Source organism: Triplophysa rosa, linkage group LG20, assembly GCF_024868665.1.
Source record: "Triplophysa rosa linkage group LG20, Trosa_1v2, whole genome shotgun sequence".
In the NCBI taxonomy this organism is placed as follows: Eukaryota; Metazoa; Chordata; class Actinopteri; order Cypriniformes; family Nemacheilidae; genus Triplophysa; species Triplophysa rosa.
The window spans coordinates 13,089,877-13,102,955 of NC_079909.1; the positions used below are offsets into that span (position 1 = coordinate 13,089,877).

Sequence of the window (13,079 nt, forward strand, 5' to 3'; positions counted from 1 at the left end):
CCCGGGGGCCTCCAGAAGGTTACAAAGATCCCCAGAAAATTTCAGGGAATAAAGCAACAATTGTTAAAGTCTACCGAACATTATTATTGTTTCACTTCTAAGTGTTTATCAGCTTTGCTATATGCATAGTTTCCAGAATAGTTTATGTTTGTCTCATTCTAGTGAGTTTTTCTCAATATAGTACCTTTTTTCACACTACAGTACAAATACATTTGAATTGAAAATGTCTCTCTCTTCAGGCTTACATCCAACAAGTGTAGCCATCTATTTAAGTTTGGAAACAATGTTTTGTCTTTATAATATCATATTTAATATGTGTGTAGCAAAGTTTAAATGTTTCTTCACAAACTAAAAATTATAGATGAATATGTATTTTAGAAAGAGGGTCCCTTATAAAAGGTTAATCTTATTTGGGGGTCCCTGGCATAATAAAACCCCTGCCTTGGAGAGTCAAAAATAGGAAAGATTAATTAAAACAAATATTTAACAAATATTCATAACGTAACAACTTCTGAATAATGTATCAGGGTGTGTGAATGTCTATTTCTTTTTTCACTAACCCAGCTCAGTTTTATTTTATTTATTTATGCAGTATGTGAAGATGTGGATGAATATTATTAATAACTAATATGTTGTCATGGCCCACACGTGACCTTAGATGAGTGTATTCAGTAGTACTTTAGTTTATACACATCCAAGTAAAGCATTCTTTATGACTACTAATAATTACGACGATTAAAATGTATACTTCATTCAGCAAGCTTCTCTTATCACTGGTACCACGTGGCTGTTAATAGTGGTGGGCGGATCTAAAAGGATCGATCCTAACATAAAAATATCGATACTAATGTGTTTTTAGTTTTTACTACTGATTTTATTTATTTACTAATGTAGCTAATAATTGTATAATGAAGAAAAACTATTTCCCATACACCTAGTTTTGCACACGTTGCTCCTCCCTGCCCTGCTGTGTTTTGTAGTCCACTATCACGTGACTCAGCAGCGCCAAGCGTAAGCACGCAGACGCTGCTGCAGCCAGCGAAAAGAAGAGGAGCATCGTGTGGAGTTTTTTCACCTCTGTGAATAAAAACACTGCGAAATGCGATGAATGGCAGTGGGCCTTTGGGGGTAAAAAGCCAAAGATTGAAAGTACTTTATTGTTTGAGACACAAAGTAAATAAAGTGCTTAAATAATAGTGTGCACTTTGTTTATAAATTCACTTAAAAAAGTGTAATGAAAGGGAAACATGTTAATTTGTTCTATTATTTTGTCTAAACATAACACTGAACAAAAACTGAAAAGCAGTTTCAAAATCTTTGTTCTTGAGTAATAATAATTTTGTCCACTTTGGGTTTTTTTAAAGCTAGAGAAGTAGTACTGGGATAACGAGAAATTGTTTTGTTAAATATCGTTTTTCTGTTCTGTTAATCTGTTATTGTTACTATTTTCCAGTAATAATTTGGTGCAAAGTTCATGTTTGCAAATTCGATTACAGGAATAAATAACTAAATAAATAGATTTATTTGGTTTAAATGATGTCCAGTGTTTTAACATCTACATGATTAATTAGCCTACAGGCACATTAAGAGCACAAATCACAAAATATTTTAGTGGTCATGAAAATGTATTCAGATTTAGCATATTAATGATGCATTCATCTGATAAATCATGACATTTCATTTACAGGAAAGTAAATGTAAGTTCAAGTGAATGCTTTTTAAAAGTAAAAAGTATTGGTATCGGTATCGAAATCGGCGATACTGGCCCTGCATTTACTTGGTATCGGATCGATACTAAATTTTACAGTATCGCCCACCACTAGCGGTGATGGTAAAGAGCGGTGCTGTGTGGACACGCTGTGAGGGAGGAGCCAGAGGCAGGAATAACGCATTTACACTTCTGACATGCGCAGTGCTTTGAAATTCGGGCTTGGTCTGTTACACAACTGTGTCTTTCTTCATTCTGCCCACAGCTCTTCGCCGGCATTTTACTTTAACAAGGTTTTAACTGTGTTATTTTAATATTTAAACCCCTAGAAATGAGTGGGGACCATTCCCACAACGATTCCCAGGTAAAGTGTTTGTGATTTAACGTTGTCAGTTATTTCTTTTCTTTCTTGATGGTTTGTAGTCATTAGCTCGGCTGTTTAAATTCCATCCGCAGCGGTAGTTTTTCCCCAGCATGCTAAGCTAACGTGCACAAGAAGTCGGCTTTGAATGTTATAATTATATATTGTCAGCTCGCGTTGTCCTTTGTCGCTTTTCTTACATAAACAATCCCTAACGAATGTTTTATTTTACGAATAAAAACTTTATATAGCACACAGTACTGCGCAGCGGTGGTATTTAAACGCGATTGTGTTATCAGTCTTGTTAGCTTGAGCGCTAACCCTCCGACTAGCATCAAGTTGAAAGTTAGCAGCCTATTGACATGGCACGATTTAACATTAACTTATACACCCCTGTTTGTTTCGCAGATCGACTCGGGATCCAGATATAATGGTGAGTGGGCCTTGACAAATTACCACATTATTATAAAACATAATTTTACTCTTTCTGTATCTAACCTGATCGCTCAGTATCTCGCTTGACGACCAGTTAGTTCTAAGGACAGAAATGGCGTCCCAGAGACTAAGTCCCCTCTCGCTCTCTGACAAGCGCCTATTGTTCACATTGAGCCCTTTAAAATCGTACTTATTTTGCCTTTTAGTGAGCGATAAACGGCGAATTCGAAAGAGAAAGACATTTTTTGCACATTAGCGCGGTTTGGTGGTTTTTGGAGTTAGAAAAACGGTCTTTAAAGGCTTGTGAAAATGAGGGTTTGGGGGTTGAGGACTTAGTCTCTGCGCCATTTTCTTTTTCTGTGTCTAGCGGTCTGAGTGTGGAGTGAACGTTAAGTGCACATCGACTTGATTATGGAGGCAAAGGATTGAGAAACGTGTGTGACCTGTTTTGAATCAACGTACGAAAATAAACACGCACCAAGTATATGCTAATTCGACGAAATGTTATTAAATTCACGTTTATTAATCAAACTAGTATTTGGACTATGGAGCAATCCACCATCTTTTAAACTTATTTTATGATATGTAATATTGGGATCTATTGTGCGTCAAATAAAACGAGTCGAAGACATTTTATAAACTTATAATGAACCCGTGTATAAGAGTTTTAGTGGATCTAGATCATTATTTTACGTAAGTGTCATAGACACTGCTGTTTACCAGTTTAGTTAAATCATGGAAGAACAACGTGTCACAGTATTGCACAAGTTTAGTTTGATCGTTTTTGCATTGAGGATCTTGATGAAAAGTGAGGCGTAATTGTTTCCCCTTTTCTTTATAGTTACAACAAGCAGTCCCACTAAAATAAGTCCCATTGAAAGGACGTGTCACTAAATTGTTTTCTTTTTCACTCACATGAAACATTATAAAGGTAATCCTTATAAACATTCACTTAATTAGTATACATGATTTTTTATTAAAAGCATTACTGTGATGGAAAAACAGAAGATGTTTAATTATTGCATTTTCTTTAGAGCACATGAAATGTGTTGCATTCTGGATTCATGGCTGTGCACATGCATCTATTGACACTAACAGCACAGCTTGCATTAACATTAATGCAGTAGTGTATACATTACACAGTGCATTTTACACACTGACAGCTTCACATTCACCCAAACATTCACGCATATGTGTGTAATGCATATTATTTTTAATCCATGTTTTATGTTTGCTTGTGGAATTAATAAGATTAAGATTTAACATTAACAATAAAATGTTAAAGATGGTTCACCCAAAATAAAAAAATATTTCTATTTATTTACTCTTATGTTGTTTAAAACCTGTGTATGACTCTTTCTTTTGTGGAACACACATGCTATTTTGAGAAATGTCTCAAACGTGTTTTTTTGTATACTATGGTAGTAAATGGGTCCATTGTTGTTTGGTTACCAGCGTTATTCAAAATAATCTGTATTCTTCAGAAGAAAGAAGTGCATACAGGTATGGATTGACATGGGGGTACGGAAAGCGTGAATTTTCAGCTGTCCCTTTAAAATAGCTGATTAAAAATGTAGCATTGTTAAGGTGGTATACATGGCACACCCCCTTTTTTTTTAAAAGAACAACAGAGACAGTTATACAAAATTAATTTAATGCTACCTGATTCTGTGTTTAAAGCTGTGGCACATATGAAACATGTATGAAAATCTGGCATCATCTGTGTTTACCGGTAGAGCTTCTAACCTCTTGAGACACGGATAGAGACTGTTTAGATCTTAACCCCATAAGTTAAATTGTACCTATTGGTCCAACTGTCTAAATGCAAAATTACTGTTCACTTTTGTTTATAGAATTAGTAAGTTTTAAATGTTTAAGTGCTTGCTCATTACAATGCACTTGACGTGCTGCTTAATTTAAGCTTTTTTTCTGCTTGTACATTGAAAAGTAACTTTACTCTGCATCTCTCTGGTTTGTGTTAAGATGCTGCAAATAACATTACTGCTGACAATGGAGTTGTCCACTAGAGGGTACAGTTGACAAACGTTCTTTCACAATCTAGAACCTGCATGTGTTTTGCTGAAGGGCGAAATAAACACGGTGAATGTCTGCACCATAGTGATTGTTCATTTGCGTTCGTAAAATGGGAAATGTAAATAACTTTTCCATTTAAGTAATGCATTTTGTGCATTGGTTTAAAAGGCTTGATAGACCGATAAGAAGGGGTGAAACTGCATTAAACACCTGCTTCATATTGTTGAATAAACGTGTTTATATTAGGGTAATATTTGTGCTGGCTGTTAACATCACTGAACAATAGTTGCATTTGCTAAAGCATTCATGAAGCAGATAAAGGGTTCGATTTCTCATCCTAACTGAGCGCCCCTGTTCCTGCTTGAATGTGTTCTAAAGTGACATGAGGTTAGTCGTTTCTCAGTAGTTTTAAAGGATGACATTTGGGTTTGTTTAAATCCCAAACCTCTTGTACGATTCCTGTTCATTCTTCTACAGAAAGGGAGATCGTTTTGCTTAGGGCCCGCCTGTTATAAAACACCTCTTACTGTCTGCTTCAGGATCAGTGGTATAACTCTGGCCCTCTCGTAACCCAATCCACGCTAACAACCTACACATTTCCTAAAGCAATAGCAGTCCTGAGAGTAAACGTGCTTGGCTGAACCCTGCAAAGAATGGGGCCTCTATAATCACCGTACATAGCTGAGCGAGAGTAAAATCTGGACACTTCACCTCGAGAGGTAAAGTGCCAAAACTACAAGGTGTGACTAATGTGTCTGCAGTAGGTCAGGCAAGGACGAGCGAAAATGTGTCATGCTGTTCTTATTTCAAACCAGTTGTCTGTAAATGGTCTTCAGGTTCATGCAGGTCGATCCCGAATGGGTTTCACACTCGGGTGCGAGCATACTGAGCCACGGTTGTGTTTCCTGAGGCCAGATGGAGTGCTGTTCAGTGTGAGCTGATCTTTATAGAACGCACATAGAAATAAACTCTGGATCCTGCCATACCGTTTTAATTTGACAGAAGTGTTTGTTTTTCTTAACCTGGACACCCCTTTTCAAAACAAATGTATGTTTTTGGGTCATGCTTTCCTGTTTCAGGGATGTACTATAGATGCCAGGAGCTGTTTGCATTTTCAATGTTCTTTTTATGTCTTTGTTGGCAGATTCTCACAAGCATAAGGATAAATACAAGGACAAAGAACACAAACACAAGGACCACAAGAAAGACAAGGAACGTGAGAAACCAAAGTACAGCAACAGGTACGGCAGCGCTTTCCCTTCCTGTCGTCACTGTATGTTTCTACAGCAGATATATAGCCAGTTTATGGTCTGCTTAATGGGGTGTGTTTGATAAGCTGGGTGTGGCCCGTAGCGTTTCAGACCATAGGAAGGAATGTTGGCTTTACTGCAACTTCCTTTGTAAACACTATCATCTATTTGGAGGCGATTTTGTTGATGCACCACACCATTGTGGCAATTAGATCACGGCATGTTTTATTGCGTTTTGGCAGCGAACACAGGGACTCCTCGGAAAAAAAACACCGAGATAAAGAGAGACCAAAGCTCAAAGATGGGTCCTCAGACAAGCAGAAGGACAAATACAGAGAGAAGAAAAAGGAGGAAAGGGTGGGCAGATTCCTCTGTTTCTTTCACGTCGCCATATTTTTCTCGGCGCGAAACCCCTCTGGCTCTGGAGGAGTTGTAAATAGTCTTTTGTGATTCACACAATATCAAGTGCTGTTATTGACCTTTCTCTCCTTTTCTATTTCATTCTGCGAAAGTCTCTCGATGGCAAACCCAAAAAAGAGAAGGAGAATGGATTTGGAAGGTGAGTGAGAACTCTTATTGTGATGGGTGAGGATTGTTTGTTTTGTAACTCAAGTGCAGTTCCAGTATGTACATTTGATTTATTTACACCATTCCATCATCTATGGCTATATCTATGTGCTTTAAAGGGACATTTCACCCTAAAATGAAATGTCTGTCTACCATAGTAGGAAAACTGTCTTTGTAAATTTCTTTGTTCTCCTGAACAAAAAGAAGGTTAAGAATGCAGGAAAGCAAACCGTTCTGGGTCACTTTTGACTACCAATGTAATTGTTCCTACTATGGTAGTAAATGGTCAAATGTTTGGTTACAAGCATTCTTCCAGATATCTTTCTCTGTGGTCATTAGAACAAATACATTTATGCAGATTTGGAACAACTCGAGCGTGAGTAAATGATGGCAGAATTTTTGTTGTTGGGTAAGCTGTCCCTTTAAGGGGGTTTTGACAATTTGTCAGAGGTTCACTAATATTGTTTAATTTTCCTCAATCGTAATTTACATTATAAAGGCCTTTATGGGGCAATCAAGCTATTGAAAACCAAATAGACATGGTTGACAGATAAAAAAGGGGTTAGTCATATGGCAATGTTTCTTATGTCAGAAATCCAGCTATTTGCAGGACAAGCTGGTTCTGCATCTTAATTTTGTTAAATGGTTGGTTTGCCTAGGGAGAGAGTTGAGTTCTGAACATTACAGCATGTTTTCACGGTACAATGAACTCCTTTATCTCTAAAGATCAAGTAAACTGTTATTCATGATGACCCCTTTAAATTCAATAGCATGGTTGTAATCTAAACCCATCATGGCAATAATCTGAAAAACGAATTTATCTTGAGACAATTTAAGGGATTTCAAGAGAAACAATGTCTTTTTTCTTTAAACAGTCCTTATATTAAATCTGAACCTGAGAATGACGACTTCTACCACTCGCCCAAACACGAAAAGTCCCTGAAGAGAGAGCGCGACGATGACGAGTAAGTTGACGTTGCATCCGCAGGCCACCCTGAACGCTCGCATCTGATTAAGAGACCTCGCAATCGCCCACTGTCACGCTAAGGCATTGATCCACTAATCTATCTTTTGTTCAGAATGTTGTTTGTAAAGCAAATAAGACAATGGTTATATGGGGATGGAAATTGAATCATGTATGGTTGCCAGACATTTGTTTAGACAGGCTTTGTTTTCTCTATCTTTCCTTCAGTGCCGAGTTCAAGCCCAAAAAAATTAAAACCGAGGATATTAAAAGTGAAAAGAAGGCAAAGAAAAGGAAACAGGAAGATGAGGTATGTGGATGCGATCGCCAGCTTATCTAGCAAGGTTATAATTTTTCTTTTTCAAATTAATAATCGGGATGTTGTTATGCTGTCACCATAGGACATTAAGCCCAAAAAGAAGACGAAAGACAAAAAAGGAGAAGTTGCCACAGATGGCAAGAAAAAAGCAAAGAAGGAGCCAGAAGAGAAGTGGAAATGGTTAGTCTCACATCCTCTGATGGTCAAGTAATTGTAGGTTGACTACTAGATGAGAGTAAACTCGAGTCTGTTTTGATTTAGTGGAGGATATGTTGCAAATCACAAATGTACTCTCTGTTCCCGCACTTTGCGGTACTGTTTTGTGTGTTTGTCTGTTGCTTTACTTACCTTCCATCTGTTGTGCTTTCATGGCATTTAGGTGGGAGGAGGAGAGATACACAGATGGTTCCAAATGGAGGTTTCTGGAACACAAAGGTCCCGTCTTTGCTCCACCTTATGAACCTCTACCCAGCAACGTCAAATTCTATTATGACGGTATGTACTTAGCACCGTGTTTGTACGTGAGATGGGATGGTAGTAACTGTTTTATTCATACATTGAGCTTTATTCTGATTGGACTGGCATCAAAACTGTTGGAGAAGCAGATGTTGGGTGGTTGAGTTTCCTTTCTGTATAAACCTTAGCTCAAATGTTTTAAACCGCTCTCTGCTCTGTTGAACACACATGCCCTCTCTGTCTTGAACAGCCTAATGGAACAAATGAAGGTTTCTTCACTTGGATAATTCTCAAGTGAACTTTTTTCAGCCATTTGTAATAGAAAATTCCGTCTTTGAAGCTTTGGTAGTTTGGAGTGGTTTGGTTGGAGTCATCGAGGTGTTGTGAACATGCGTTTTGTGTGTTTGTTTGTTTGTTTCTCTCACCAGGAAAGCACATGAAGCTCAGTCCTGATGCCGAGGAGGTGGCAACGTTCTTTTCAAAGATGTTGGACCATGAATACACCACCAAGGACATATTTCGGAAAAACTTCTTCAAAGACTGGAGAAAGGTAATGTTCTTTTGGTGTCGTCTTTTGATTTAACACAATGCATATCCAGCTTTTGTTAACCTCCTCGCCTACTGTTTTTTAGGAAATGACATCTGAAGAAAAATCCAAAATCACAGACCTAAATAAGTGTGACTTCATTGAAATGAGTGAATATTTCAAAGCTCAGTCCGAAGCCAGGAAGTCAATGACTAAAGAAGATAAACTGGTAAGACTGAATATCTCTCAAGCAAACATTGTACTATGGCACGTTTTACTCAACCTAACACATTCCTTTCTGTCCTCAGAAAATTAAAGCGGAAAATGAGCGTATTCTTCAGGAGTATGGCTTTTGTGTCATGGACAATCACAAAGAACGCATCGCCAACTTCCGTATTGAGCCTCCGGGCTTGTTCCGCGGCAGAGGTGACCATCCGAAAATGGGCATGCTGAAGCGTCGGATCAGACCTGAGGATGTTATCATTAACTGCAGCAAGTAAGGAGCATCACGTCATCTGACGGAGAGAAAAACCTAACAAAGAAGTTTCTAATCCTTTGCCTTTTATTACAGGGACTCAAAAATTCCTAAACCACCACCTGGAACTAAGTGGAAGGAGGTGCGTTATGATAACAAGGTGACGTGGCTGGTGTCCTGGACTGAGAACATCCAAGGCTCGATCAAATACATCATGCTGAATCCCAGCTCGAGAATCAAGGTAAATCAGCATATGGATATGTTTCAGTTAGTCATGGTTTGTCGTGTGACTAACAATATTGAATTGTCACACATAGGGAGAGAAGGATTGGCAGAAGTATGAGACAGCCCGTCGGTTGAAGAAGTGTGTGGAAAGGATCCGCGCGCAATACAGGGAGGACTGGAAGTCGAAAGAGATGAGGATCAGGCAGAGGGCTGTTGCTCTTTACTTCATCGACAAGGTTTGTATCGGTCGGATCGATATTTAAAACATTCTTAGTGTTAAGACCATGACCCAGAAAGCATGTGATGAATTCTCAGTAGCCTATTCAGTATTACTCATTTAAAATGCACTTAAAGCACTCGGACCGGTTAAAAGCCATTTTCTTTTTCTGTTGATGTACATTTAATGTGGGGTTTGCGTGTAGTAATATCTTTTTGAGCGGGAGCAGAAGTTGCAAAGCAGAACAGTGTTATGCATCTTGTCTATATTTCCCTTGTGGTGTAGCTGGCTTTGAGAGCAGGTAATGAAAAAGAGGAAGGAGAGACTGCAGACACGGTGGGCTGCTGCTCACTTAGAGTGGAACATCTAAGTCTGCATCAGGAGATGGATGGGCTGGAATATGTGGTGGAGTTTGACTTCCTCGGTAAAGACTCCATTAGATACTACAACAAAGTCCCTGTGGAGAAGAGGGTAAGACCAGCGTCTTTAAACACGTAATTTTCTGTTCCACACGCATGTTTATCATTCACATTCTGCAACTTTACTGTATCTTTGTTATTTTAATGTAAAAATCTAAATGCAGTGTGTCACCAAAATATGTAGATGAATTCAGCTTTTTTTTCCATATCTACACGTTTCATCTCGATATTTTCTAAATTCAATTGAAAACTCATTTGCTCATTGTTACTCCAATGTCTCTTTCGTGATTGCTTTCTATTCTGTAATCCTCAATTCATGCCAGTTTGTGTTTCCAATCTTTTTCCAATCTACAGTGGTTTTTGTGACATGTTGTCTGTCATGTTTTTGTTTTTGTATTATGTTACTATCCATTTTGTGTTTGCTAATTTATGCAAGTGTCCTTGGGTTTGTGAAAGGATCCATTATAAGTGCACCAGTTCATTGTGGTGTGTAAATAAAAAACCCAAGCTTTATTGATTAGTAGATTTTTGTGATTGTTGTGCCTTTTGTATAAAATCGAGTGTTGAATTTCTTACAGGTTTTCAAAAATCTCCAGTTATTCATGGAGGACAAAGAGCCAGAGGATGACCTCTTCGATCGCCTCAATGTTAGTCTTGCTGTTTTTTTAACCTATAAGTACAAGTAAATGTGCCAGTGCCATATACAAAATGAGCAACATTCTCAGGGTATGCTACAATTACTCTGCAGACCTCCATTTTGAACAAGCATCTTCAAGAGTTGATGGATGGCCTTACGGCAAAAGTGTTCCGTACATATAACGCCTCCATTACGCTACAACAGCAGCTGAATGAGATCACAAACGGTGAGTGTAGTGCACTGCATGAGCCTGTTACACAGAGATGGATGTTGCCGTTTTATTAACCATACTTAATATGCTTTAAGTGTCTTAATGAATTCACTTTCTTTAGGTGAGGACAATGTCCCTGCTAAGATCCTCTCTTATAATCGGGCTAACAGAGCAGTAGCCATCCTGTGTAACCACCAGAGGGCACCACCCAAAACCTTCGAGAAGTCCATGCAAAATCTTCAGGCAAAGGTATGAGACATTTGTGACCTTGTCTTCATTGTCTTTATGCTGATAAGGTTTTTTTTTGTTAGTGCAAGGTCTGCTGGACCATCTAAATGTTTGTCTATCCTTCATTCACTTGTTCATTAAAACCAGATTGACGCAAAGAAGGAACAGCTTGGTGAGGCTAAAAGAGAACTGAAAAGTGCCAAGGCTGATGCCAAAGTACGCAGAGATGAGAAATCCAAGAAGTGAGTGTCAAAATATTTGCTTGAAGGGCACCCAACTGAATTTGGCCCTCTGATGCTCATTGTGTATTGGTATGTGAATGTATGCTGCTTTAATGTTCTTTGTTTTGGTGACCCAGGGCTGTGGAGACAAAGAAGAAAGCTGTGCAGAGGGTAGAGGAACAGCTGATGAAGTTGGAGGTACAAGCCACCGATCGGGAGGAGAACAAACAAATTGCCCTGGGTACCTCCAAACTTAACTACCTGGACCCACGTATTTCAGTAGCCTGGTGAGAAACATTGAAGTTTTAATCGACAAATTTTGCTGTAAAAATTTGAATATTTATGCTACTTGCTTTGGTTCTTATTTTCCTTTTCATTTCCCTCCAGGTGCAAAAAGTATGACGTTCCAATAGAGAAGATCTACAACAAAACTCAGCGCGAGAAATTTGCCTGGGCTATTGACATGGCTGAAAAAGACTTTGCATTTTAAATCCTGTTCGCGATTTTAATTCTCCCTTCACCCCCATCTTTTTTTTAATAGATACTTTTAGTCCAAGCGATTTCCAGCAGGTGGTGAACCTGTCAAGGGAATAGATGTGAAGCAAGCATTGTGTCGGGAGGCAGACTGAATGTCATGGTTTAGGTGACTGATTTTTAGGCTGTGACCGGTAATCTTGTACAATTCGTTGGTTCAGTCTTTAAAAAAAAATGAAGGTGTGAAGGGCCATTACAAGGTTGCGTGGTCGTGAGCCAGGAACTGGACATTCAGTGGCTTGACCTTTTGAACACTTACTGTCTCACTTCCCCCCCCCAATTCTGGACACAGGGGCTTGAGGATGTCTGAACTATGAGCTATGTGGTCCTATAGCTATTGTACTCAACTACAAATTGCTTTGGATCGTCTCATTTTAGTTATGCTGTATTTTTAGCCCTCCTGTATTAATAATGAATTCTATATTTTAATAGAAGATTTTAAAGATCAATGAAATACACCCACACGCCTTTATAGAAGATAATGTGTACACCAGGTGTGACGTTTTATGGGGAATATGACCATAACAAGCTGTGTGTTTGAGTGAGTTACATGATCTGTTCACTTTTAAACTGGAGTTGGAAGTCTGTGTATAAACTGTTATCTGAATCACAAAGTAGGATGCTTCGATGAGCTACTGGGGACTACAGCTTCAATCTTGACTATATTTCCTTAAACAGGCAGAATGTGAATCTTTCTTTTTTTTTTACAGCATATATATATATATATATATCAGGGTCTTGTTTCCAGCGTAAATGTGAACCAATATTTTCCATTTTGTCTCCGGTATCCTTCAGCTTGTCTCCATAGCTTTGTGTCTCCATCTGGTTTTAACTTAATGTGTAATGACTGTTTCCATAAGCAAAAGAAAAACTCCTTTATCTGTTACTTGAAGATATCGCTTTTAGGATGTATTTGTTTCAGGGTATGACAAAGATAGTTTTTTTCTGAAGGGTATGTGAGGGAATTCAACTTTGCCAAAAACAAGTCTGTGTTATGATTTAAGCAGTTTTATTTTGTAATTGTGTCGAGATTAAGGATAGAATTATTTTAACATGGACTTTAATGGAATCTTTTGTTTTTCCACTCCACTCTGGAAAGAAAAGTTGATAGTGGCAGCCATGTAACCTTTTCCAACTTATTGAGCTCATGCCATAACCTCTGATCATGTGTTATGTTTTGCTTTTTATTCCTCAATTGTAGATTATTTAAAAATAAATAATCTTACAATGAAACCTGTATGTTGTGATTTATCTTCCTTTAGCTCTTTAAATCAAATCCAGAACCCGAATGT

At 38.2% G+C, this 13,079-nt stretch overlaps 1 protein-coding gene across 1 annotated transcript; it reads left to right on the forward strand.

The window, feature by feature from the left end:
• The first annotated feature begins 1,934 nt into the window (after positions 1-1,934).
• Positions 1,935-13,020, forward strand: top1a (DNA topoisomerase Ia). Its single transcript, XM_057361467.1, has 21 exons — positions 1,935-2,072; positions 2,478-2,502; positions 5,683-5,779; positions 6,031-6,145; positions 6,301-6,347; positions 7,231-7,320; positions 7,548-7,629; positions 7,721-7,818; positions 8,018-8,133; positions 8,523-8,644; positions 8,727-8,849; positions 8,929-9,116; positions 9,192-9,336; positions 9,413-9,556; positions 9,823-10,008; positions 10,535-10,603; positions 10,705-10,819; positions 10,926-11,053; positions 11,180-11,274; positions 11,391-11,540; positions 11,641-13,020. Exons 1-21 carry the CDS (start codon positions 2,040-2,042, stop codon positions 11,741-11,743), a joined length of 2,271 nt encoding a protein of 756 aa, XP_057217450.1. The 5' UTR covers positions 1,935-2,039; the 3' UTR covers positions 11,744-13,020.
• The last annotated feature ends 59 nt before the right edge of the window (positions 13,021-13,079 follow it).

What these genes read in the sequence shown, in the direction of transcription:
- top1a (XM_057361467.1), top strand. Translation starts at nt 2,040, where the DNA reads ATGAGTGGGGACCATTCCCACAACGATTCCCAG. An exon ending in AAGGAGAATGGATTTGGAAG is followed by an intron (nt 6,348 to 7,230) that starts GTGAGTGAGAAC and finishes TTCTTTAAACAG; the next exon opens with TCCTTATATTAAATCTGAAC. An exon ending in AAGTCCCTGTGGAGAAGAGG is followed by an intron (nt 10,009 to 10,534) that starts GTAAGACCAGCG and finishes AATTTCTTACAG; the next exon opens with GTTTTCAAAAATCTCCAGTT.